Source organism: Chamaea fasciata, unplaced genomic scaffold (assembly GCF_029207755.1).
Source record: "Chamaea fasciata isolate MVZ Bird 193981 ecotype frontalis unplaced genomic scaffold, bChaFas1.0.hap1 SCAF_25, whole genome shotgun sequence".
In the NCBI taxonomy this organism is placed as follows: domain Eukaryota; kingdom Metazoa; phylum Chordata; class Aves; order Passeriformes; family Sylviidae; genus Chamaea; species Chamaea fasciata.
This window is the reverse complement of record NW_027094110.1, coordinates 4,415,066-4,440,704: the sequence shown is the minus strand read 5'-3', so window position 1 is coordinate 4,440,704 and position 25,639 is coordinate 4,415,066. Positions and strand designations below refer to the sequence as shown.

At 56.2% G+C, this 25,639-nt stretch overlaps 2 protein-coding genes across 3 annotated transcripts; one reads left to right on the top strand and one right to left on the bottom strand.

Annotated features, from left to right (window-relative positions):
• Positions 1-5,892: 5,892 nt before the first annotated feature.
• MTCH1 (mitochondrial carrier 1) lies at positions 5,893-16,402 on the bottom strand. The gene is given in 13 exon segments (XM_066204059.1): positions 5,893-6,089; positions 6,521-6,596; positions 7,262-7,329; positions 7,525-7,572; positions 7,929-8,022; positions 11,125-11,184; positions 11,960-12,011; positions 12,749-12,806; positions 13,083-13,160; positions 13,563-13,669; positions 15,006-15,090; positions 16,167-16,342; positions 16,345-16,402. Coding segments are annotated over 13 exon segments (1,035 nt in total). The 3' UTR covers positions 5,893-6,014.
• Positions 16,403-16,435: 33 nt separating this feature from the next.
• On the top strand, positions 16,436-25,104 carry FGD2 (FYVE, RhoGEF and PH domain containing 2). Of its 2 annotated transcripts, XM_066204057.1 has the most exons (17): positions 16,436-16,474; positions 17,287-18,241; positions 19,369-19,597; positions 19,672-19,752; positions 20,058-20,206; positions 20,595-20,751; positions 20,874-21,012; positions 21,528-21,586; positions 21,922-22,068; positions 22,459-22,551; positions 22,858-22,937; positions 23,014-23,044; positions 23,148-23,240; positions 23,399-23,524; positions 23,713-23,859; positions 24,272-24,415; positions 24,500-25,104. In XM_066204057.1, the coding sequence occupies exons 2-17, from the start codon at positions 18,171-18,173 to the stop codon at positions 24,731-24,733; spliced, it is 1,980 nt and encodes a 659-aa protein (XP_066060154.1). In that variant the 5' UTR covers positions 16,436-16,474; positions 17,287-18,170; the 3' UTR covers positions 24,734-25,104. The 2 variants fall into 2 exon arrangements, with proteins under 2 accessions (XP_066060154.1, XP_066060155.1); XM_066204058.1 differs by lacking the exon at positions 16,436-16,474 and having other exon boundaries at positions 16,633-17,535.
• The last annotated feature ends 535 nt before the right edge of the window (positions 25,105-25,639 follow it).

Below are 25,639 nucleotides of genomic sequence, written 5' to 3'. Positions count from 1 at the left end.
TGCACACACACCCCCCCCCGCCACCGAGCCACCCACCCCACCCTTGGCACCCGACGGCCCCGGTGGCCTCGTGCAGGGATGGCGAGGCCCCCGCCGGCGGGAGCACCGAAGGCTCCTCGTCGGCGAGGTTTAAATCGAGCCGAAGCCCTGCTCGGCGGGCAAACGAGGCCACTCGGCATCTGCTGTACCTGTTCCCGCTGCCTTCATCTCGCCTTGGAACCGTGACAAGAGCGCACTCGCCTCTGGTGGGCTCTCAAAGCCGCGGGTCTGTAACCCTTTGCAGGAAGTTGGCACCGATCCCAGGTAGGACTTTACTCCCCGGCTCTCGCTCTCTCCCCCCACCTCCGCCTCTCGCTCCCTCCCCTCCGTTCCCCCACCCATCCTGTCCCTTGGGCCCCTCTTGCGTCCCCCAAAACACCACCCGGCCCCCGCTCCCCCTGCGCTGCTCGCCCGCCTCGTTGGCCGGGGGTAGCGCGGGGGGCGGCCGACGGCTGCTGGGCGCCCACCGAGCCCTCGTGCCCACCGCCCTTGCTCACATACCCTGGAAGGATGAACTGGGCAAGACAGAGAACAACAACTTCCTGCTCTGGCTCCCTAAAACGCCTGTTTCCACGCAGGGGTTAGGCAGCGCGGCGAGACGGGGGGAGCTGGGAGGAGGTTTGGGGGTTTGTCGTCATTGAACCAGGCTTTTTTTCTTTTCCTCTTTTTTTTTTTTTTCCTTTTTTCTTCTTTCCCCCCCCTCTTTCTTTTTTTTTAGCCTTTTTTCTATTTTTCCTGCCTTTCCCCCCCTTTTTAGTGCCTTTTTTTTTTTTAACGTATATTTTTGTCCTGCAGTCCAAACCCAATGCGAAGGGAAAGGAGGGGAAGAGAAATCAAATGGGAAGAGAATAGCTCCAAGTCGGCAGGACAATGCACGGGAAACGGGGAGATTAGCGTAGCTCTCGAAATCCATCACGCCCGCCCCGTTTCTGAACCGTTCGCCCCCGCGCCTCGTCTTTTTTAATTCTCCCAGCTCCTGAATTATTCCAGTCCACGAGCAGGAGGGGAGCGCACAGTCCGGAGTCCCTCAGAGCTGCCAAGAGCATTGCAACAGGAAAGAAAGGAAGCAGGAGAGGGAGAGCCAGGCAGAGCCCTCACAATCGAGCAGCGAGAAGAGCAAGGAAAAATTAACATCCAATTAGTGCCGTGTTTAACGAGGGAGACAGAGGCGGCTGTTGTTTTATTGCCCTGTTCTTTTCAGGCGCATCTGACAGGCAGCAGGGAAGGCACCCCTGCTCTGAGTGACGTCATCATATTTTATTTTTTAATTATTTCCCCCCCCCCCCCGCCTTCCTCCCCCGTCTTTCCTTCTCTAAGTTTCGCACAGACAATCTCGGCAACTCAGCCAGGGAAATTCGGGACTTTCTCGCATTCAAGCCACCGGCTCCCCCCTCCACCTCCAACCTCCCCCCATCCACCGACAGCAACCCCGGAAAAACAACAGCGCCAACCCACCCCAAAGTCTTTGTTCTTCCAAAAAGAAAAGAAAAAAAGGAAAGAAAAAAAAAATCAGCGTTGGGATGAGAGCTGGAGGGAGCCTGGAGGAGGTTTCTCCGTGTGCATGGCCGAGTGTGTGCGTGCGGCGGTCGCTCCCTCTCCCGTCCCTCTCCCCAGACGCTCGCTCGCCTTGTAAAACTTTGCTGCTTGTGACGCTGCTCCGGCCTCCTCTGGCAGCCTGACAAGAGCCGCCCGGCCGCAGAGCGCAGGCTGCATTTCAGGGAGAAACTCCATTCCGAGGGATGGGAGCATTCACGTGTTTGCAGCGAGGGCCAGCGCCTCGAGCCAGGGCCGCAGCCACGGCGATGCCGACCCTCGCCACACCAGCCCGGCCTGGGGTCACAGCAGGGGGACAGGGGTCGAGTTTAAAGCTGGGGAGACTTCCTCCCTCCTGTTTCTCCCCTGGGATGAGGGCCCAGCGTGGTGTAAGTGCTGAGGGAGGTGTGCAGGGGTCACAGTGGCTGCAGCAAGAGGAGTCTCGGCTGACCTCGTGCTGCCACTTCTTCCCCGAAAGACTCAGATCCCGTCAGAGTGGGATAAAACGCCACCAGCTCCGCCTGACAGCACTGCCCAGGAGGGAGCAGGGCAGCTCAGTGTAGGGGGATTTGAGGGAATTTACCCTAAAAAAAACAAGGCCGCAGTAGGCAAGCGGGAGCATGGAAAGCAGCTTCCTCCCCACATCCTTCCCATCCTCTTACCAGCCGTCAGTGATGGATGGAGCGTTCACGGTCAGCATGGCAGGTCAGGGTGCTGCACTGAGCTTTGCCACCGTGCTCTTTGTGGCCTCTTCTCCTTGTTTCCAGATGGGATTTCCCTTATCCAGGGGGGAATCCATGAGAACCCAGCTCCTCTGTAATCTCCCATTTCGTGTAAAGGCCATCCCAGGGGATGGGGCTGTGTGAACACAGGGACAGGTCCAGGGCCACCGTGCTGCTGGTGCCTGGGTCCAGTCCAAGTCCCCACCCGAAGCATTTCCTGGCACCAGCCGGCCCCACCACTCTGGCAGCAGGATCTCCTCTGTGAGGGTTAGTATTTTTTACATATATATATTCTTTTTTTTATTTTTTTTAAAGAATTATTTGCCTACGTGGAGCTCGGCGCTGCAGGAGAACAGAGCAAACAGCCTTATCGAGGGCAGCTGTGCCACAGGGCACTTCCTCATGCGTGGCTGCGAGATGGGGCCCTCCATGGCTGCGGGGGAGGGCTGGCAGCCCCTGGCCTTCCCGCTGACCAGACACCAGGGAGACACCAGGCACCATCCAAGCATCGGAAGAGCTCTGGGATGTTTCCCTCCCAGCTCCACGGCGGGAGAGCGGCACGGCCAGGAAGGGGTTTGGACCGAACTGAAGGGTCTTCAGCAGGACGGCTCTGCAGGGGAGAGGGGAGGATGGAACGTTGGCTCTGAGCTCAGCTGCACTTCCCTGGGCACAAAGGCTCATCTCGCTGCTTCCCAGACCCTGCCAGACTCCAGCATCCAAGCCCAGCAGTGAGACAGACCAGCCTTGACCTGAGATTCCCTCTCCTGGCTACAGTCACTGCCTCCCTTCTCCCCCGGGCAGCTGGGAGCAGATGAGGCCAAAGTCCCGGCAATCTCAGTTTTCCACTGGAGGCTGATAAACGGCGCGGGCACGGCACGGCAGCCATCCCCACCCAGCCTGGCTTTGTGCAGGAGAGTCAATATTTAGACCAGAGTTTGTTTCCTGGGCAGACAGGGGAGCGCCAGTGGGAGAAACCCCCGGCTCCATCCCGGGCGCCAGACCCAAACCTCCTCCTCCACCCCTGCATTTGTTCTCCTGACCACATATTCCACTCTGGATCCTCTCTCCTGTAGGAATGGGGCCCCATCCCCTTCAGCTGGGATACCTGAGCACCAGCTGCAGGGCCAGGCACTGACTAATGGGTAGCAATTCAAGGCAGAGGGATGCCCAGCCAGGGTTTGGGTTGTCTCCTTGCCTGCTCCTGGTGCAGACATTTGTCCTTGTGGTGGGACCTCTCAAATGAAGCATGGGACAAGAAGAACCAGGCATAGAAAAACAGGAGGTGAGGAAATATTCAATCATCCTAAGAATGGCAGCCCCTCGCTTCAAAGTAAGGCAGTGCACTGAACACTGAAACCTGGTTTTCATTTAAATTGAGCAAAAACTACAGTCAACTGTTGGGTTTTCAGCCAAGTTTGTGGGCCCTGATGCACTGGGCAGAAATTACTGGCAGGATGCATCCACGGGTGCAGCTTTAGGTAAATCCCTTAGGTAAATTCCTTAGGTAAATTCCTCAAAGGACAGGAAATAGCACTTTTCCCTGCAGTGGCTGCAGTCAGGCTGTGCAGAGGCTGCAGGAGGTTTGACAGGCATGTGAGCAGCAGAAGATGGCTTTAATTTGGAGGGTAAAGGTAACATGTTCCTGGGCAGGTGCTGTGTGACCTGGCAGATGCAATGCCCTGTGCTGGAGCAGGTCATAAAACAAGGTGATAAAAGGCTGGTGGGGAAGGATGGAGCTGTGAGGGGGAAGATGGGATGGCTGAGCCCACTTGACTGATCTGACAGCAGCAAAGGGTCCCCATCACCCCTTCCAGAAGACCTCAGGGTCAATTTTAACTCCAAAAACCTAATTCCCCATATATTGTTTCAAGCATCCAAGCCTTCTGCTGCCTCCACCCTCATTCCAGGTGAGCCCACTGCAGTTTGTTAAGCCTAAATATGCCCACCTTCCATGAAGGTGAGGAAAATCAGGAGGAATCTGAGTTTTACACAGCCGTTTTAGCTCCTGATTTGGAGAAAAGACCAAAAAAAGTGCCTGTCTTAAACTGAAACCTTCCCTGAGAGAGCACATTATGCAGGAAAAAAAAACAAAACACCACCACCAAAAAAACCCCCCCAAAAATAAAAATAACAACAACAAAAAAACACTCAATAGTTGTTTTATAACTGTATTTTGGAGCATAATTAAATCCTCTTTGAAATCATCTCTGGTGTTAGGGAACAGGTCCATGCATTATTTAACTGTAACACAAACTGGGAGCGAGGGAGGACAGACAGGACCGACTTCACGACACCGAAGGGAGCTGGGAGGGGGCTGCCAGTCCCAGCACGTACCACCACTGTCCTGCAAGCCCTGCCTGGGGGTGTGCATCAACCCTGCCTGCTGGAGAAAAAACCCTGTGTGATGGCAGGTCCCCAGAGGAGCAGGATGAGATGAGACCCCAGCTGCTGCTGTTGCTGCTGCAGCACATGGGAACCTGCTCAAGGAATGCTAAACCTCTTCCCAGGGAGTGCAGCATCACCTCTGTGCAAAAGACTGCTTCGTGGGGAACTGAAACGGGGGGAAATCTGCCTGGCTGCCATCACAGCACAGACTGGTGCAAAGAAACTCTTGTCTGGGGAGCCGAGCATCAATCCTGCCCTGGTGCCACTGGTGAGCTCAGCTAGACACACAGCCAGCCGTGCACTGAGCACCAGGAGCCTTCGACCCTGATGCCTCACCAGCCTTTGGCCAGCTCCAGGTGTATCCCTGTACTGCAGACAGCCCTGGATGGCTGCCCCTGCTGCAGGAGAGCCCTTTGTGTGCAGCTCTCAGATCCCGGTGCCTCCGTTTCCATCAGCAACGGGAGCAGGAGCCCAGCAGGGCTCGTGGTGCTGCTGCCTGGGAGATGCCCCTCGGTGCAGCCAGGCCAGCACCTGCCTCTCCTGAGAGTGTGTGCAGGCTGCCTGCCCAGCCCACAGCTCTGCTGGCTGTATCCTAAACATTCCATGACTGAAATCCTGCCCAAAGCAGCACCACTGGCAGCACATGGCCCTTCCCAAGGGCTCTCTCTGTGTCCACATCCCATCGCTGCCCTGAGCTGGGCTGGACCTGTCTCTTTGGACTCTGCTGTTCCTTGCAGTGGGACTCTGTTTCCCTTCCCTGTTTTGATCCTATAATTTCCTTTTCATGCCCATGGGAGGTGGGATGCTCCTGGGTGTTCAGGTACCCTCAAACCTTAAATATGGATGCCAGGTTGACCTTGCCCAGGTTGAGCTACCTGCCAGGCAAAGGAGCTCTCTCCAGAAAGATGAGGCAGGAGGCTGTCACCTGGCATAACCTTCCCAGGGAGGTGACCTTGGAACTCCTGCTGCTTCCCAGCTCAGGCAGAACAAAGCAGTCTTTTGTCCCTGCAGCTCATGGCTGGCTCCTTTAGTACCTGGGCATTTTCTCGATTCCTGGACTTCCCCAGCAACTCCAGGGCTACAGCCTGGACCAAAGGGACAATGCCTTTCTGCTCTCTCTGCTACACATCCCAGTTGAGACAGCCATGAGGATGGAGCTTTGGTCCAGCTGCAGCCTGAAGCCAGATGTCCAGAAGTCTGTTGCTGGCCTTGCTGGAGAGGAGGCGTCAGTTCTGGCACCATGGACTTTGGATCAGAAAATAGAAATATACAGATATCGAAACAAGCTTGGGGTTTCTTGAGGAGTCCGAGTTGAAAGCTCTCCCTGCCGAGGCGTCAGTCGATGGGGAAGGAGGCGGCTGGGATGGAGGCCCTGCGGAACAGCAGGCTGGAGCCACGGAACAGCTGCCCCTGAGGAGGAGAGCCCAGGGTCAGGGCAGCCTGAGACCTGGCCAGGGAACTGCAGCTCTTTTAGCAGGGCCTGACTCCGTGCCCGTGGCAGGGCTGCAAGGCCTGGGCACCCTAGGCTGCCCTGCAGGACAAAGTGATGTTCCAGGCCTGTGGGTGTGCTGGAGCTGGGCATTTCCCCCAGGGGTGACAGATGCAGAGGGGCACAGACTCTGCTGTGTGCAATGCACGGGCTAAAAGCTCACGGGCTGCAAGCTCGGGGTGTGCAATGGGCAGAGCAACACTGCCATGCTGGTACCAGTGCCAGAGCCGGAGGGACAGAAGTAGGCTACAGAGCATGGCAAAGATGCAGCACAGGCACTTTTGGGGAATGCTGGAGACTTGGGGAAGGAGCAGAGGGAGCCCAAAGCCCAGTGTGTGCCCTGCTCCCTCACCTGAGCACTGAGGTACCTCCAGCAGTGGATCCAGGATGCAAAGACAGGAGCGTAGGGAGGGAGGCCGGCGCGCAACCTGCACGGCAACAGGGAACAGCTGAGGTGGATGTGTCACCTTACCCACACAGGTAACAAAAGAGCAGCAGGAAGTGTGAACGAGGACACGGGACACTGTCCACACTGGGCTGGCAGCCAAGTGACAGCTAGTTATTTACAATGCAGCAGATCTGTAATTTAATTACCCCTGGAGTGCACAAACAAGGAGCATTACCTGGAGACGTGCAAAGTCCAGGACCGTATCTACACCTTCAAAAGCCAGCAGATACTGAGAAAACACCACGCCAGACTTGGATTCCATCCCGTTCCCATGAGCACAAATGCAGAAGGCTCGCAGCAGTGCGATTGGGAAGGCAAGCTTGGTCCTGCTCCTCTGCTTCCCTCGTGCTGCTCCCTCGAGCCAGCACGGTCCCTTTGATCCCTGTGCCTCCAGCTTAGCTCAGATCGGACCACACCACCACAACTCTCCCGATTTCTCACCACCTGAGCTTTTCTGCTGCTTATGTCTGTGCCCTCTGATCTAAAATTATAAGCATCCTGGGACAGGAAACGAGCCAGCTCTGCGAGGTGCCACAGAGTTTACGGGGCTGTAGGAAAGCTTTACGGTCGTTAGCAGCCCATTCAGACAACAAGGGGCTGCAAGAAAGGAAGGGAAAGCTTTAGATCTCAGTGTGAAGGACATACCCACAGTTGTTCACTGCCATGAGATCTCCCACGAGAAGGAACGGGTAGGTCAGCATGCTCACAGCGATCTGAAAGCACAGAAAACCAGCAGCCTCTCTAACGCTCCCCGTGTCAAAAACGCTATTTCCAGCTTTTCCATGTCAGCAGAGTTATCCTTGGGTAAGGGATGTGTCAAGTACAGACCAGCCTGTGCCCCCAGAGCACGAGCTCTCAGCCCAGAGGTGGCAGGAGGAGGGGAAAGGACACGGCAGCTGCCTACATACCCCCATCACGAACTTGGTGTAGCTCCGGATCACCGATGCCTGGCTGAACTGCAGAGAGAAACCAAAGGTGGTGTGGAGCAGAGGGATGACACCAGGCTGGCACTGTCGTTATGTGACATTCCCTGAGCCTGAGGCCAGGGGCAAGGGGCAGGGGACGAGGCAGAAAGCAACGGAGAGCAGCTGCATTCCAGCTGAGAGTCGGGGAGGGCATTTACTGTCAACCGTGATCCCCCAAAGTGCAGGTGAAGTACAGCCCCGAGCACATACAGCGCCTCCAGCACTCTCACAGGGACGTCCCCAAAGCCAGGGGTCTGTATTAAATCAGCCCCTGCTCCCCACGAACTCCTTCCCACTGCAGGTGCTTGGTCCAGACCCCAAGCCCTCCCTCAGGCACCTCCACTCACGTTGTCATCCACTGCGTAGGTGTTGATGAAGTGAGCCAAGAGGTTGCAGCACCAGAGGAAGATGACATCCCCCAGGATGTGAGGGACTAACCCACTGCAAAGGTAAAAGGAGGGGTGTGAGGTGCAGGAGGGCCCCAGTGCCACCTCCCGAGCTCTCCTTTCCACCATCAGCTCAGAGGAACTCCACTCCCCCAAAATGAAATTTTTACTTCGGGAGAAACTGAAAAAGGAGATTTCAGGGAAGAGCTCTCTCAGCCTTCAAACTTGGTACTACACGTGCTGCTCTGGCTGGTTTTAGGATCCATTTTTTGGGTGTGACTCAAGTCCCCCTTGTTCTATCCCAAATCCCTTCCTGGCCCAACTCCTGCTGAGAAACCCAAGCGAGACAGAGATGAAGTCGTTTCCATTTCTGAAGATGCTCTTTTGGACGCAGAATGAGAAGGTCATCTCTTTGTGGAATCTCCCTTCTTTTAGAAATCAAAATGAGAGGGGTTGTCCCTGCACCACCTGCTCCACGGAGAAGTGGGGGTAACTAGGGGAACACCCAGGTCCCTCTGATTGTTCCCAGTCCCTGCTGCCCCCAGGAGCACAGCTGTTTGGTTAATGCCTCCCACTGACACAGTGGAGCTCCCAGCAGCACCAGCACCGCCAGCTTTTGCAGACAATGGCACTAAAACTTTAACAAAATGTTCCAGAGGGTTTCTCCAGTTTGTTGGTGTTCCTTCAGCATCTGCTGCACCAGTGCAGGGTTTTCTGCTTTTGCAGGGGTTGTTCCGCTGCAAAAGGATCCAGGTGTGTGTCAAACCTGTGTTACACCAGCAGATGTGGTCAGTTCTGAAGAGGAGCCTGTCAAGAGCCACAGGAGTGTTTGCTGAGCTGGAAAAAGGCACCTCCAGGCACATAAATTTGAGTCATTTGTTTCCTCCCAAACATGACGCTGCCTCCTCAAAGCAAGGGACCAGTTTGTTTCCTGCTGTGGTTGCTGCAGCAGCAGAGCAGCAACTGGGACTGGTTTTGGGAACAACTTCTGCATTGTTAAGGCCCCAGCAGCTCTGGGGATGCAGCTGAGGTCTGAGGGGCCGGGCACAGCAGAAACCTTCAACAGAAGATTCACTGGCTTCAAAGATGTAATACATGAGAGCAGCAGACAGGACAAAGAAATCAAAGCTCTCTGGCCCCAAAGAGATGTTCTGCTTTGTGTTTGGCTTTCCGCCTTTGTAAAAACCATCCTTTCTCTAACTCAAAGTTAAGTCTGAGGCTCTTGAGCTGCTGCAGATACAACAGAGCCTAATGAAGTCCAGAAGCAAAGGGCTGGGCCAGGGCAGCCCCATAAGGAAAACCTCACCCAACTGTTGATAGAGAGTCAGACTGTTTATTCCACTTCCAACAAGGATCCCATCCCTCTCTCCCCTCCAAGGTAATGACAGCTGCTGGCCCTGAGCTGGATGACTGGAAAGCAGGGGTGTGAGAGCTGCAGAAAGGAACTAAAAAAAGCCAACAAGCCAAAGGCATCAGGAGGGAAAACCCCTCCTGGAATTCCAGCGCCACCTTTACTCCTATTGACATAAAAAACGTGAGTGCTGCAATTCTCACAGCTGCTGAGATGTCCAAGATCTGACCTGAGAATATTTTTGGAAGATGAAGAAAAGCTGGAACTGCAGCAGGCAGAGGAGGAAGCCTGAATGATGTACAGTGATGTGACCCAATGGCAGAAACCCCAGTGCAAGGGACCTGGGACAAGCCATCCCTGAGCTGACCAGGCCCAGCAGTTTTGGAGCTCAGGGAACACCTTCCTGGGCTGGCAGGAGCCTGTTGCAGATATGAGGGGAAGGGAGATAAATCCATCCTTGAAAAGTCTTTATCTCTAGCCAGGCACACACCCACAGAGTACGTGCCACTGTTACTGCTGGGGGTGGTTATAAGGCCATGAGAAACAAGTGCACTGCCATGATTTTAGGGCAGGGGATGTGCTGGGATTGCACCAGGAGGGCTGAGAGGAGAAAACCAGCAGTTTGGCCTTTCAGATGCAGTTTGTGCTCCCCTCACAGCAGTGGGATTTCCTAACAGGGTTACAGAGCATGTAGAACTTCAGAGCCCTCCTGAGACAATCTGGGTTGTGTTAAAGCCTTTCCTGTGAACTATTACGATTCATTAGGTTACCAGCAGTGTTTATTTCATGTGGAGGCTTCTTTCAGATCACCTCCCTGGGAGGTGGAGGGTAGTGAGCAGCCTGCTCCAGCCATGCCCCACTCACAGGGACCATCCCAGAGGATCCTGTATTTAGTGGAGCAAATTTGGAGCTGCACAGCTCAGCTGAGAAGCTGTGGGCTGCCAAAGGAAGAAGCAGTGACACTGAATGGGTGGGATCTCTGCAGACCCCGGGCCATTTCCCCTTGGGGAAGGATAGTGTGAGACCCCCCTGTGATTGCCTCCCTCCTCCTGATGCATTCAGGTTTCATCTGGAGGCCCACATTTTGTGACTGCACAGCCAAAGGCATCCCCAAAACCCCTACTGAAATTCCAGAGCTGCCTTTACTATTATTGACATTATAAAGTGAGTTATCTCCCCACCACGAGCAGAGACAGCAGGTAGTTCTGCTTTTATGTAGATGTGAAAAAGAAAGGCAGGAAGAATTAATTAAGGGTTCAAGCAAAAAGGTGTCCACTAAACTTCCATTTCAGTGATGCACCAATTTGCAATGCTCTGTAAGCAGCTGGAAACACCTTTCAGCTCCTCCTGGTCCAGGCACCACCACACTCCAGGCACACAGGTAAATCTGCTCATTACAAGCACCTACAGTGCTCTGCAGAGGAATATGATGCTTATCCAGGCCCTGGCTTTCATTTCAACAAGGGATCTCATTGTTGCACTTGATCTTGGTGCCTGTTGCACAAACAAAGGCTTTAAATGGCCCTTCACAGAAACACAAAGAAGCACCAAGGGAAAAAGAAAGCTAAGAAAAAATGCAGCTTCCTCTGGGCTCTGAAGGTTTGATTGAAGATAAGATCTGGGGCAAACTTAATGGTCAAACTGGAGGTCAAAGGCACAGATTTAATCGTGGGAGTGATGCGGGAGTCCCTTTGTCAGACAAGGTTTCAGCTCAGTGTGACTCCAGCTGGGGTTGGCAGAGCTGCCAGCAGAGCCATCAGTGCCTTCAGGCTATGGGAGAAAGTATTTAAACAACAACTCACGTACACAAAGAATCCCAGGATCCCTTCTTCCTTAAATATCCTGCCAATGGCCCTGAACACACCACTGCCAAGAAAGGAAGAGAGCTGTGAGTGTGCAGAGTCGTTCCACCTCTGCCCAGTGCAACTTCACAGGCATCCTGCAGCCCCCAGGCATGGCAGTGCCTCCCCAACCATCATTCCAGCAGAAGGCAGCCTGTTCTGCTTATTCTCCTCAGACCAGGCAGGTCTGAGGGAAGGAAGGTGGTGTCTGTGCTCGGCCAGTCTGCAGTGACGCCCGGGAGAACACCCAACCTGCACGCAGCTGTTCAGTGCTGAAGGTACAAGAGCTCTGTGAGTGGGTACAGATGTTGTGTGATATGGTTTGATTTGGCTGATTCTAAGCCCAAGAACCCTGCCCTGCCTTTGGGAACTTGAGCTGGCTGTCGTGGGCTGGCTGGAATCCTGTCTAGCGTGCCTCCATGTCGCTCCACAGGCAGTTTTGCCCTGCAGAGAGGCAGCTGGTACTGCAAAAGGCTGGAAAAAATTTTACAGACTAAGCAGGGCTGCAGCAAAGCTTTGTGTTATCCACTCTGCCTCCCTGCTGCCTTCCCTTTCCATGAATAGCCAAAGGAAAAAGGCAGGAGACTCGTTGTGTGATCAGCAAGGGGTGATACAGCCCCAAACTCCACGGGCATAAGGAACAGAGGCACGTCAGGGGCAGAGCCCAGCCTTCCCACATCCCTTCAAGCCCCTAACCCAGCTCAGATTCACTTTTCAGTCTCTCAAGCCTCCTGGATAACCCTATTCCCCATGGCACAGGAGCACCTGGCACCCCTGACCCCGGGGGTGCAGCCGCTCACCTGTATTTGACTTCCCGGCCTACGAATTGGACCATGCAGCGCATGGAGATCACTGGGAGGAAAGAAACACAGGGCTCATAGAGAAACAAATCCAGTTCAGGTTGTAATAGACGTGAAAGAAAATGAAACATGACCCTTCTGCTCTCCCTCAACTCACAGCATCTCCAGCTCCTCTCAGTGGTCATCAGCACTGCAAGACTCATTAGAAACTGGGGCCTTTCCTGAGCCTCTAAGTGGTGGGAAGGATTTCAGAGGATCACACAGAGGTTTGGGTTGGAAGGGACCTGATAGATCATCTTCTTCCAAACCCTTTGGAATGGGCAGGGACACCTTCCACTATCCCAGGTTGCTCCAAGCCCCATCCAGCCTGGCCTGGGACACTCCCAAGGATCCAGGGGCAGCCACAGCTTCTCTGGGCACCCTGTGACAGGTTTTGGGAAGAAACCCTTCCTAATATCCCATCTAACCCTGCCCTCTGGCAGTGGGAAGCCATTCCCTGTGTCCTGTCTCTCCATGCCCTCGTCCAAAGTCCCTCTCCAACTCTCTTGGGAGCCCCTTTAGGCACTGGAAGGCTGCTACTGGCCCTAACCCCAGAGGGACCTCTAGGACAAGGTCCTGGATGAGTGGGAAGAGAGAAACTCGCTGCTCAGCTGTGCTAGTGCCTGAAGGCAAATCCCAGCATCAGCCTCATATGATAGAGAAGTATCATAAGCATCATCCCCCTGAGTGAGCAGGGTTTGGGGTGATTCCCAGTCTGGATGGGGCTGCCAGCCAGGGGACAGGACTCACCGTGCAGCGGGTGTGAGACAACCCGGGACACACACTGCATCATCATCTCGTGGGATGTCTGGGAAGGGAGGAGAAAACACCTGTGAGAAAAGCTGTGCTGCTCCTCCTGCACGGCCCAGGCTCTTTCCCTCAGTGTGGGGAAACCCATTCTGGGTCCCTCTTTTGAGGTCTGTTCTTGTGGCAAACCTCTGTTCCTGTGAATTATTCCATGGGTGGACACAGAATGGCCACTAAAGACAACAAACCTCTCACCCCAGTTTCTCTCCAGGTAATCTCACCCACGTCCTCAGGGACCTCCCCAGCCACTCATTAATGGGCAATATCCATTCCTCACCTCTCTGACCACTTTCCTAAGCGAAGTTTTCACGTCATCCTTGTTAGACACGTGCTCCATGTCTTCCAGTGGAAAAGCCTGAGTGGAGAGGGAAGAAACATGGTCAGAACTGATGGAGACGCTGACCCATAATGTCTGAGGACTGGGGGAAACCACGGAAAGCCTTGCTCTAGATGCAAGGACAAGACAAACAGGCAAGAAGGAACACAGAAGAAGAAAGGATGGAAAGTAAAATAGAGGAATAGAGGAGTCACAAAACTGCTGACAGAGGATACAAGGCAAGGTGGTGCCAAATCAAATTAAAATGGTTTATAAATAAAAAAAATGCTTTGGGGATAAGGGCACTGGAGGATTATTCCCTCAGGAGATGGAGAGGGATGGGTGCATCAGTCCTCCTGTGCAGCCCTGGCTGGTTGCAGGCACTTGCTGCAGTAGCAATGACCCTGCAGGTGATTAATGGAGAGAGAAGCTGACCTTTACCTTCTTCACACTCCCTCTGGTGATGGTTGATAAAGTGCTTGAGATGAGGCGAGGAGTCAGGCCACGGAAGAGGCCTCTTTTCCCATCCACTTCCACAATGTGTCTGGCTGGGTGGGACAACACCAGGCTGCTGTCAGTTGGGAAGGGGACAATACATGGAGAGCACCCCAAAAACAGCCCCAGGGTCCAGCTGAAACCACACCAGGCTCAGCTCAGCAGGGCAGCCACTCCACGGCCCCACAGTAAGTGATTCATTGTAACAGTCCTGAATAAACTTCATACCGGAGGACAAGAATCCTTACTCTCTGTCATCTGCCTAATTTGGAAGGACAGCTCCAGTATTTTGGGCTACGTTTTGTCTTTTGATGCTTTTGCTCACCTGAAAGGGCTCCAAGGCAGTTTGGACTGAACCAGGCAGGGGGGATCATCCCATGTGCTCTGTGCTGTCACCTCCTCCCTCCACCCCAGGGAAGTCTGACTCAGGGTTCATACGGATCTCACAAACCCCCGTTCAGTTCCTGCCACACCACGTTCTCCCAGGCAAACTTCCTCAGGTCTCCCGTTGCAAAGAAAGCCCAGAGATCCCATTTCTCCCACATACAACGAGGTGGGATAGAACCCACTGTGTGCTGGTGGCTACTGGCTGCTCCTGGCCCCTGGCCTGTGCTGTCCAAGCAAAGCCAGGTGGGCTCTGCACCTGCATCACCCAACACCACCCATCTGTTTGGAAACTGCATCTTCCAAAGGGCAGCACTGCAGCATTTCCAGCCCTGGGTGGCCCAGGATGGGCTCCCAGTGCTCTCATCCTGCTCCTGTGCTGGTTCCACCCCATGGACACCACTGGCTGATTTTGGGATTGGCCTAGCTCGCTGTCAGGACAGTGCATTCCCCCTCCCCACAGCAAAGCTGCTGTGACAGCAGGTCACAAAGTATTCACCCACCTCTCCCACACTGCTCCACCCACAAAAAGAGGAAAGCACTACTTTTTTTTTTTCCCCTTCTAAACATATTAGCTGCCCTTTTCTTGGTATTTCTGTCCCTTTAGGGCTCCATCTACAACACAAATGAGCAGGGCAGGGGGCAGGTTATTCCAGGGCTGTTTTGGAGCAGAAGGAAAGTATTTTGCAATCTCCAAAACACACAAAACCCTCCTGCAACAAGCCTACACCACCTAAACCTCCCTCCCCAAACCCAGAGCAATGTGCCACGGGAACATGATGCAGCACCAACACTGTGGCCACCACCCCCTTGTCCCCAGCAACAGGGACATAAATCTGACAGCCTTGGAAGGACTTGTGGTGGTTTATGCCTCACTGCAGCCTCGGGATGATCCCAGGGGGATGTGGGAGTGCTGCTGGGGGTCAGCTCAGTCTGCCTGGCAGCTCCCAGCCCCGATTCCCTGAGGGCAAGATCTTGTGAGGGCAGGGAAGGACAGTCACTCACCGTAGGTGAAGAAGCCGGGCAGGTACAGGACCTTCCTCCCCAGCACATTTCTGCCAATGGTTGGAGGTAGAGGCTCATGGCCAACCTAAGAGAGAAACCTTGTGAGCAGGTCTCTTTTGTGGTGTTCCCAAAGTCCCTGGGATGAACAGGATTGATCCCAGCATCTCCCCACCACTCTCAGGCACTCCTTTCCCCATTTTATGGGGTCCCTAGGTTACAGGGCATCCTCTACCCTCCCACTTTAGGGAGACCCCATTACTGAGAGGGTCTTGGGGTTTCCTATCCCTCCTTATATGGGAGGCCCCATGGCAGAGGGATAATTTTATAGGGGTTCCCAGATTACTGGGTGTCCCCATTCCCCATCATAGGAGGGGTCCCAATGCCCCACTACAAAGGAGTCCCCACTGCACAGGGGCCCTCACCCCTCCATTATATAGTGTCCCCTATTTAGGGTATTCCTGTTGTAGAAGGCATCTTCACCTTCCTATTATATAGGACCCCATTTTTATATAGGGCCTGCCAGTGTATAGGGGACCCCATCCCCTTCCATATGGGGGACCCAGATGTCCCTCATTCTACAAGTGCTCAGGGGGTCTCGTTATAATGGGGGGAGGGGGGGGGGCTGTTTATGCAGTGACCCCCAGTGCATGGAGCATCCACAGGGGCACAAAACAGGAATCCACTTCCAGCCATTACACTGGGGTCCCGATCCCCCATCACACACAGGGACTCCATCCCGTTACACAAGGGGGTCTCCCATTCTATAGGTGCCCCCCATTCTGTAGATGCCCCCATCGCACAGGGGGGTCTCATTGTAACGGGGGGGGCTGTACATGTTGTAAATACAACCCAAGCACATGGGGGTTTCCATAGGGGCACTACGCAGGAACCCACCTCCTCCCGTTACACCGGGGTCCCGGTCCCCCATTACCCACTGGGACGCCATCCCCTCACACACACACTGAGGTCCCCCCATCGCACACGGGGCCCCGTTACCCGGGGTGGGGCTGTATGTACCGTGACCCCCCCAGCGCACGGAGGCCTCCATGGGAGCGTTACCCAGATTCCATTATCCCGGAGTCGCGACCCCCGTTACACACGGGACTCCCGCCCCACCGTGCCCCTGCTCTCCCCCCGCCTCCCCCCCGCCCCCCAGCGGACCTGCACGAGCAGCTTGACGTAGAGCAGCGGGTGGCTGGCGGCGGCCAGCCCCGCGCCCAGCAGCACGAAGAGCCCCTCGGCGCCCTCAGGCCCCGCCGCCTCCGCCGCGCCCCCGCCAGGCGGCGACAGCGGCTCCGGGGGCAGCGCCGCCATGGCCGCCACGGCGCGCGCGTCACCGCGCCGGCCGCCACCACCGCGCCCCACAGCGCGGGGGGGACCAGGGCGGGAGGAACCATTGCGGGGCGGGCTCGGCCTCAGGGGGGGTGATGGCGACGGCGGGGGAGGCGGAGCGGCCGCGGGTGTTAGGGGTGAGCCGAGTTGGCTGTCGGTGCCTGGCGGGGTTTGTGAGCACACGGCAGAGGGGTTTGGGGAAAAGGGGGGAGAGAAAAGAGGACACGAGGTAAAGAGGGAGAGAGAAGGAAGGAAACGAAGAGGGAGGGAGGGAGGGAGGGAGGGAGGGAGGAAGGAAGGAAGGAAGGAGGGAAGGAAGGAGGGAAGGAAGGAAGGAAGGAAGGAAAACCCAAAAATACAAGGAAAAAGAGGAAAAAGGAAAGGAGATCTCCAGACCTGGTTCCAGCATTGGTCTGGCCGATGGGATGTCCAGGGGCACAAGCTCTGGGATGGGTTTCTCACTTTCCATGCAAATTGGTTCTCATGCACAGTGCACTCTCTCAGACCTTTCTGGAGAAGCGCTGCCCTACCTCCACGTGGCCCCTTCTCCAAACCCATCGTGTTCTTTCTCGCGGTTCTTGCCAACGACCCTTGTCTGCTGTTACCAGCAGGCCTTGGTTGGCCGCACGGCCACGCAGCTCTTGGTGTTTGAGGCAGACACACCAGCCCTGCCTGGGCACCAGGGTCCTGCCGGCCCATTCCTGGCCCCCCCAGCCATCTGGACTGCCCAGACGGCCACCCTGGTGGGACACAGCCCACCCCACCTGGGCTGCACAGCTGGGAGTCATCCCAGGTCACACCTGCCCTGCAGCCTCCCTGCTGCTGCTCTGGCTTTGGCTGTGCCACCGCTTTGATCCCTCCCAAACTGAAGCCATTCCCAGTGTTCTCTCAGCGTTTCTCCTACCCACAAACTGCTGTGCTTCTTCTTTCCCTTCCCTTTTGAGGCCAGCCCTGACACAAGCTCTGCTACCACAGAGAGGGCAGCGGGCAGGCTTGGCCTCCTGCAAATCCTCGTTCCCAAACTGCAGCCAGAAACGCTTCAGAGCAGAGAGGGGGACAGAGGAAGGAGCTGCAGCCCCCAGCACCTGCCCCTGCAGCTCCTGCACACCCAGGACCTGCTCCCAGCCCGTGCCATGGAGGGAAAGGTGGATAATCAGCAAAGTGTGGTGAAGCTGGTGGCTGTGTTTGAAGAGCACTGGTAAGGCAGGAGGGCTCTGGGTGCTGAGGGTGTGTTAGTGCTCCAGGTGGAGTGGGTCTGGGAAGGAGGAAACCCACTGTGAGGTGGTTTCAAGTCTGTGGAGAAGCTGACAAGGTGATTTGCAATTCTTCACCTCTCGGGTCTGCCTCGGTGTCTTCCTCCCGCTGCGGGTCATGAGCAGGAATCTGAAAACCTCAGTGGGGTGTGAGTGGTTCAGCCTGGCTCAGGGTTAGGCTGTGGCAGCCCATTCCCCCACACTCAGCATGTTCACACTCAGCCTGGACGATGCATCCTGCTGCTGCTAGGGAAAGGAATCAGGGTTTGCAAATATGCAGGCAGGGGTTTTCACTGGGAAATAACTGCCTGGGTGTCTGTGAGGGTCCTAGCCTTGGACTGTCCAGTTGTTTGCAGAGATGTGGCTCCTAGGAAAGGAAACATAAAGCATTATGTTAAGAGAGAGAGAGAATTCCTTTCATAAAACAGCTCCTTCCCTTGGAGTGTGAGCTGGGACCCTCAGACAGCGTGTGCTGGGGTCTGAGCGTGGGGATCTGGCTCTGGTGTAAAGATAATTCTGAGGCTTCAGGTGAGTTATTGTCAGGGCTGTGCCTCAGTTTCTCCATCTGCTGGATCAAGACATGGAATCCTGCCATTCCTGGTACCATGAGATGCTCTCAGTGAGCCTTGGAGAGGCTGGGTGGTTGGACAGGTGAGTTTTGCAGCAATTCCTGAAGATGCTCAGGCACGAGATTTCCTTTCATTCCAGGAACTCCTGCATCTCTGCTGTGAGCTTTTCCCCAGACTTTGTGGTTGTCCCCATTATCCCACAGTGATGTGTTGGAACCACTGCAGTGTTTGACCTGCCCCCCATGTCACTGTGACTGTGTGTTTGTTGTTTGCCTTGGAGTGTGAGTTTGATTTAGAGGAAATAAAAGTAACTTGAGACTTTCAGAGGAAGCTGGGGAACCTGGGAATGAGCATTTTGGAACAGACAATGGTTTGGCCTAAGTCAGCATAAACAGAAAGAGAGAAGTTCCCTGTTGGGACTCAGATGTGGCTTTAGGCTGACACAGGTTTGGGAGGCACTGGGAGAGATGGAAAAAGTGTCTTTGTCTCCAAAGAATTCTGCCAGCCCCCTTGGACAGGAGGGGATTTGTGCATGGCTGTGGATGTACTCCTGAGCTCACAGACATCCCGAGCATGGGATGGAGCTGACATCCTCTTCAGATGAGTCTTTGCCCCTCAAGTCACCTCCTTTCCTCAACTTTGCAGTTTGATATCCAGTTTCTTCATGTCTTTCCCATCCTATCCATCCCACTCCTATCTGTGGACCAGCAGTGGATGTATTTCCAGTTTCTGCCCAGAGCAGTTTCCTGCAGGGACCAGCTCTTGGATGACAGACAAGTCACTGGCTTCTCCCTCATGCCTGCTCTGGACCTGCTTTCTTTGTCTTTGCTGGAAAAGGGAAGAGAGAACACCACCAGAAAACAACCTGTCTGCAAAACCACCCACACATGGCCCGCTCTTGGCTCTTGGGCCTCTCCCTGCTGTTCTCTGTGGTGGCAGCAGGCAGAAAGCCAGAGCTGTGGGTGGGATAAACAGCAGGATCCTGCTTTTCTGGAGCAGGAGAGGGACTGGGCACAGCAGCAGGGGGCACTGGGAGAAGAGAGGCTGGATCCTGGTGCCATGGAAGATGCTGAGGATGTTTGTACTGCAGGGCTGTAGCGGAGCAGTGTCAGCACTGGGCAGCTGCTGCCCTTGTCCCTTTTGGTGGCTTTAAGCTGGGCCTGGGGGCTGTGCTGGGGGAATGGCTGAGCTGATCACATTCCTTTGTAGCAGAGACAGCAAATCTGCCCAGAGGGACAAGCAGGCAGGCAGCCAGCCCCAGCAGCTTCCAACATCCCCTGCCAGCCAGAGCTGCTCCCTGAGCAGAAAAGAGAATGAGGAGAAGGATCAGCAAGGTCGGCATGGACTCAGCTTCAAATGCCTCCGTTCTCTGCGGTCCAAAATCCATGAGGATGACTGGAGGAGGCCACAGGGCCCAGGCCTGGAGCCTGGATGCCAGGTGAGCTGCAGAGGCTGGTGGCTGGCTCAGCGTCTCATCTCTGCCCATGAGACTGAGCCCTGCTCCCCGTGCAGGAACCAGATGAAAAGAAAATTGCACTGGAGCTGCTGGAGACAGAGCAGGCTTATGTCAACCGCCTCCACCTCCTTGACCAGGTGAACTGGGGAGTGGAGGGACCAGTGCAAGGGGACTTTGAAGTGATGGAAGCTGTAAAAATGAGAAACACATGAGCTACTGATCTTTACAGCCAGAGATTGGGTCTGGCCTTTGCCTTTTCTACACCCCACACCTCTGGGAAGCACCCTTGTCCCAGCAAAGCCTTCCATTCCCCTCTCCTTGTGGGGCCTGGGATTTCCCTCCCGCAGTCAGGCCTTTCACTGGGTGACGTGCCAGTCTCAGAGAGGGAATGGGATCCTCAAGCATCTCCCTGGCCCTTTTTGTTCACCTTTCTTTCTTCCAGGTATTCTATACAGAGCTGATGAAAGAAGCCAAAACTGGGAAGACGGTCCCGGAGGAGGTGGTGAAAATGATCTTTTCCAACATCTCCTCCATCTACCAGTTCCACGCTGAGTTCTTCCTGCCAGAGCTGCGGAAGCGCATGGAGGATTGGTGAGCTGCAGGAGGGGAGGGCAGGACACCTGGCTGGCTTGGCCAGAATGGGTTGAGCACTGAATTTGGGCTCCCACCAGGACCAGAGCTCAGCTTGTGCTGCTCCAAATGTCTTGTGCTGGAAAACGCTTCCTTCCAATGCTCAGATCAGAGTATGGAAAGTTGGGTGACACCTCAGGTGGTCTGAGGGTGTGCCTGGGTATGAACAGCCCAGGCTGGGTGCAAGGTGGGGACATTCCTGTTCTGGAGAGCAGGAAAGAGTGTGGGGATGATGCAGGTTGGAGCAGGGAAAACCTCAGTCCTCCACCGTGGTCCTTCAGTTCATCTCTCACTGTCTGCCCGCCCTGACGGACTGGGGAAGCTGCTGGTCTGTGGTTCCCTCCTGCAGGAACCGCAACCCCCGCATTGGGGATGTGATCCAGAAGCTTGCACCCTTCCTCAAGATGTATGGGGAGTACGTGAAGAACTTCGACAAGGCTGTGGAGCTCATCACTGCCTGGTCAGAGAAATCACCCCCCTTCCAGGAGCTCATTGCTGACATCCAGGTAAGGGCAGGGCGGGGGGATCGCAGCAGAGCTCCCAAGATCTCCTGGGAACGGGGAAACAGCCGAGGGTGGGAGCTGCCTTGCTCACTGTTCCTCTCTCCGTGCCTGCTGTCCCTGCCCAGAAGAGGAAGGTCTGTGCTAACCTGACGCTGCAGCACCACATGCTGGAACCTGTGCAGAGGATCCCACGCTACGAGCTCCTCCTGAAGGATTACGTCCGGAAACTCCCGCCCCAATCCCCCGACAGGGGCGATGCTGAGAGTGAGGGCTTTGGGGCTCCACGGTGGGGAGGGCAGGGTGGGTTTGTAGGGAAATAACAACCCCTGGTGTTGTACATGGGCACCAGAATGAAAGTCACTCACCAGCTGCTCTGTGCCCTTGGAGAAACCTCTCAGTCTGATCCTTTTCTGGCAGGGAGAGGGATTACTCTGCCTTTTCAGGGGCTGGGGAGGGGATGGATGGTGTGTCAGGTGTCCACAGTATCCCCTAAAGAGATCTGTAGCAGCTGGGGGAGCTTTCAGACCCCTGTGGATAACACAGTTCTCAGTCCTGCTGGCATGGAGGGATAGAGGAGGGGGCTGTCTGTCCCTCCAAGACCCCTCCGTGTGCAGTCCAGCTGTACCCAAACTCCTGCACAGCATTTCAGGGCCACTTGGGTTGTTCACAGAAAAGCAGCAGCTGCTACTCACATGCATCCATGAGGGACAGAGCCAGAAGCTTCCTCCCACAGCTCCAGAGCAGGTGTTTCACCTCCAGCCTGTCTGTTCTCATTGCAGAGGCCCTGGAGATGATTTTTATGGTGGCCAAGCACTCCAATGCAGCTATTGCCGAGATGGTGAGGCCCTGTCCCAGCTGGAAATGCTTTGCAGCTCACAGCACAGTCCTGAAGGGGACAAGAGCCCTGTGGGTTCAGCTCTTGGAGCTTAGACCTGCTCTTAATGCCCAGCCCCAGCATCCCAAGCCTGGGGAAGTCACATCTGTAGAATCAGCTGGGATGTGCCCAGCTGGACAAGGCTGGGAGCTGCTCCCAAAGATCAGTCTGGGCTGAGACAGCTGTGTCACCTCTCCCAGTACTCAGCAACTGGCTGGGAGGTGGGCAGGAGGGGAGCCAGCGGTGACAGGGTTGTGGCTGCTCAGCACCCCACAAAAACAGGTCACTGCCTCCCCCAGGAACGGCTGCAGAACCTCTGGGTGGTCTATCAGAGGCTGGGCCTCGAGGATGACATCGTGGATCCCTCCAACGAGCTGATCAAGGAGGGACCAATCCAGAAAATCTCCACCCGCAACAACAGCACATCGGAGAAGTACCTGTTCCTGGTGGGAGCTGGGATGCCTGGGGCAAGGAGAGGGAGCAGATGAGATGGGAGTGGGGAGAGGGGCAGCACAGCCTGGCCAGGGTGTTGCTGGGTCACCTTGACACAGAGGGGATGAATTCAGAGCTGGGGGAGGCTGGGTTGACCCCACTCAGTGCAGGGCACCTTGTGCTGGACACTCAGGAATCTGCTGATCCCTGGGCATGGCAGCCCTGGGACTTGCTTCATCTTTGCAGGGTGGGAGGGGGCTGAGGGAGAAACAGTCAAGTTTTAGGTGGGATTCTTCCCAAGGAGCAGCTCAGCCGTGGGGAGTGAAGGACTCCAGACCCCAGGGAAGCCCGCAGCTCAGAGCAGGCTGTGCTGGGCTCCAACCCACCCTCTTCTCCCCTCCCAGTTCAACAACATGCTGCTGTACTGCGTGCCCAAGGTCATCCAGGTGGGCGCCGAGTTCCAAGTCCACCTCCGCATGGATGTGGAGGGCATGCAGGTCAGACAGGCACCTTGTCTTGGTGCTTCCCCCAGCTCCTGACTCCTCCAAAAGCCTCTGCTCTGGGGTGTGGCTGCTGCCCAAACTTCCGAGGGAGGGAGGGAGGAGCTGGAGCCAGGGGTGGCTTCGTGAGGGCGGTTGGTACTCTGATCCTGGGAAATGCCAGTGAAATCTTGTGCATGTGTGGGATCTGAGGGGCTGAAGGGCTTGTGCCCAAAGGAAATCCCTGTGCCCCATGTCATGGAGAAAGGTCTAGGCGTGCTGGAAGTGGGTTCAGCTCTACGACCTTTCTCTGGTGTCCCACAGGTGCGGGAGCTGAAGGACACTGAGTTCCCTCACACCTTCCTGGTCTCGGGAAAGCAGCGGACACTGGAGCTCCAAGCCAGGTAAGGGGAGGGGTGACAACATGCAGACCCTCGGCGAGGAGGGACAGCAGCTCATCCAGCTCCTTTTTGTACCCAGGTCTGAGGAGGAGATGAACACCTGGATCAAGGTACCACCAAGTGCTGGGAGAGGGGACACAGCCCCGCCATCCCAGCTGGATGCCCTGGGTCAGCGCACCCCCAGTGCCCCTCCAGTCCTGCCTTCCCCTCTAGGCCTTCCAAGATGCCATTGACAGGAAGGAGAAGAGGAGTGAGACTTTTAAGACAGCAGTCCATGGACTGGAGACAGACACCCCTGCACTGAAGGTAACCCTCCTGCTCTCCCTGTGCTCCCAGCTGCTCGGGAGAACACACCTTGCTGTACCTCACTTTCCCAACTAAACCGACCTGGGGGGAGACTGAGGAGAGGAAGAGGTGAGGACAGAGGAGCTGGGACCACCCAGACTATGGTGTCCCACCCCCAGACAGAGGAGCTGGGCCGCCGAGCCCCGCAGTGGGTGCGGGACAATCTGGTGACCATGTGCATGCGCTGCAAGGAGCCCTTCAACGCCATCACCCGCCGCAGGCACCACTGCCGCGCCTGTGGATATGTGAGTGCCCCCTTCCCTCCCTCCTGGCCTGCTCAGGTGGCTGCTGGGCCAGGAGTGCGCCTCTCCCTACACCCTATACCCCTTTCCTAGGCTTCGGGCTGTTCCATCCCCTCGGCTCCTCATGGAGCTGTCGCTGGGTCCCCTAGCCCTGCCCCAGTGTCACCAATGTCGCTGTCTGGTGGCTGCAGGTGGTTTGTGCTCGCTGCTCCGACTACAAGGCCGAGCTGCAGTACGATGGGAACCGCCCGAACCGCGTCTGCCAGGAGTGTTTCATCTTCCTCACCGGCCGCACGGTGCTCGAGGACCGCGAGGGGAAGCACAAAGGGATCCTGGAGGTGAGCTCCGCCCCTCTCTGCCCGCCCTCCCCATCCCCTGGGAGCGCTGCCACCCACCCTGGCCCCCAGCCTCGCTGCCCCACCCTGGCCCCCAGCCTCGCTGCCCCAGCCTGGCCCTGCAGCCGCAGCAGGAGGGGTGGGAGTCACTCCCACAGCAGTCAGAAGGTGCATGTGTTGCATGCAGAGGTGCAGCTCCATTGCTTGTGCTCCAAGCCTTGGGACCAAGCGCACAGGACTCCCTCCACCACAGGATGTCAGCAGCACCGTCATAGCCAGGACAGCCCCTCCCCTGTCCCTGCTTTGGGGGGTTTTCTGGAGTGGGCAGGGAATTCCCCAGGAAATTATCTCAGCTCAGTGCCCTTTCTACCATCTGCACTGGGTATTGAGGGATTTGTTGGGGTTTTTTTGGCAGAAAGGAGCTGCAGAGGTATCAAGCAGGAGTTTGCTCTGCAGTTCCCTGCAGCTGCTGGACAAGAACGGCAAGGGGGGCACCCGGGGCTGGTTCGTGATCCCCCAGGACGATCCCCTCGTGCTCTACATCTATGCAGCTCCTCAGGTGAGGCCTGGCTCGAATCCACCCCCAGGGGACATCCCGTTGTGCCCATCCCCTGCCTCCCACCGTTGTCTCTCTTCTTGGCAGGACGTCCGAGCCCACACCTCCATCCCCCTGCTGGGCTACCAGGTGCGGGACATGCCCCAGAGCGAGTCCCGGCACCTCTTCCAGCTGGTGCAGTCGCGGCAGGTGTTCACCTTCGTGGCCGACACTGAGGAGCTGAAACAACGCTGGATGAAGGCCATGGCGTGCTCTGCCGCGGGGATCACAGACCCGGAGGAGGAGGAGGAGGATGCAGGCCCCTGTGATGAAGCAGAATGAGGCCATTCCCACCCCTGCGCTGCCTGGGCGGGGGTCACGCCTCCCCCGTCTGCTCTCACTGCTGGCTTTGGACAGACCCCCGACATCTCCGCGTTCTGGTTTTCCATGGTGATCGGGGCAAGATGGGGACACGTTTGCCACCACACACAGACATGCTGGATCCCCTTTTCCTCCCTCCTCGCTCTCCAGAGGCTCTGGGAGTGGAGGGAGCGGGGGCTGATTTTGGGCAGCGCGGCCCCGGGCGCGGTGCGGTGCCGCCCGCGGCCACGCGAGGGCAGCACCGGCCCGTCCGTGCGCGGGCGGCGCGGGGCTGCCCCGATCGGGAGAGTGCGGGACGGGGACTGCCGAGATAAATGCCACTGCCAGCCCTCCCTGCGCTCCGTGCTGCCTTCTTTGGGCGTGTGCTGTCCAGAGAGCCTCCTGGGACTGTCCCCGTGGCCGTATATGGCACAAATATGTCAGCGACCCAGCTGGTAGCTCAGCCTCACAGCCCAGCGACCCCAGTGCTGGATTCAGGATGTCCCTTTTCCACCTTGTCACCATTCCTTGCCTCACAGTGCAGTTCCGTGGTGGGGGGGTGCCCCTTAACCTCAGAGAGCCCTCACCTGCCTCACTGAGCCAGCCCACACTCCTGTCCATCCCAGACTTTCCCTGGATTTCCAGCCTTGTACCTCCCTCAGTTACATATTTCCTGGGGGAAAACACTCCAGGAAAAGGTCATGTCCACACAGGTGATGCTGGGGAGACACAGGTCTCAGAGAGACACAGAGGGGATCCCCCTCTCCATCATCAGCATAACGAGAACCTCTGTTCATTTCAGTCAGTTCTTTAGGCTGCAGCCCCACATTTTTCTCTCTGCATCCTCTTTAGCTCCCCAAAAAATTGTTGCCCAGGCAGAAGTTGCCA

What these genes read in the sequence shown, in the direction of transcription:
- FGD2 (XM_066204057.1), top strand. Translation starts at nt 18,171, where the DNA reads ATGGAATCCTGCCATTCCTGGTACCATGAGATGCTCTCAGTGAGCCTT. An exon ending in GAGGCTGGGTGGTTGGACAG is followed by an intron (nt 18,242 to 19,368) that starts GTGAGTTTTGCA and finishes ATTCCTTTGTAG; the next exon opens with CAGAGACAGCAAATCTGCCC. An exon ending in ACACTGGAGCTCCAAGCCAG is followed by an intron (nt 22,938 to 23,013) that starts GTAAGGGGAGGG and finishes TTTTGTACCCAG; the next exon opens with GTCTGAGGAGGAGATGAACA.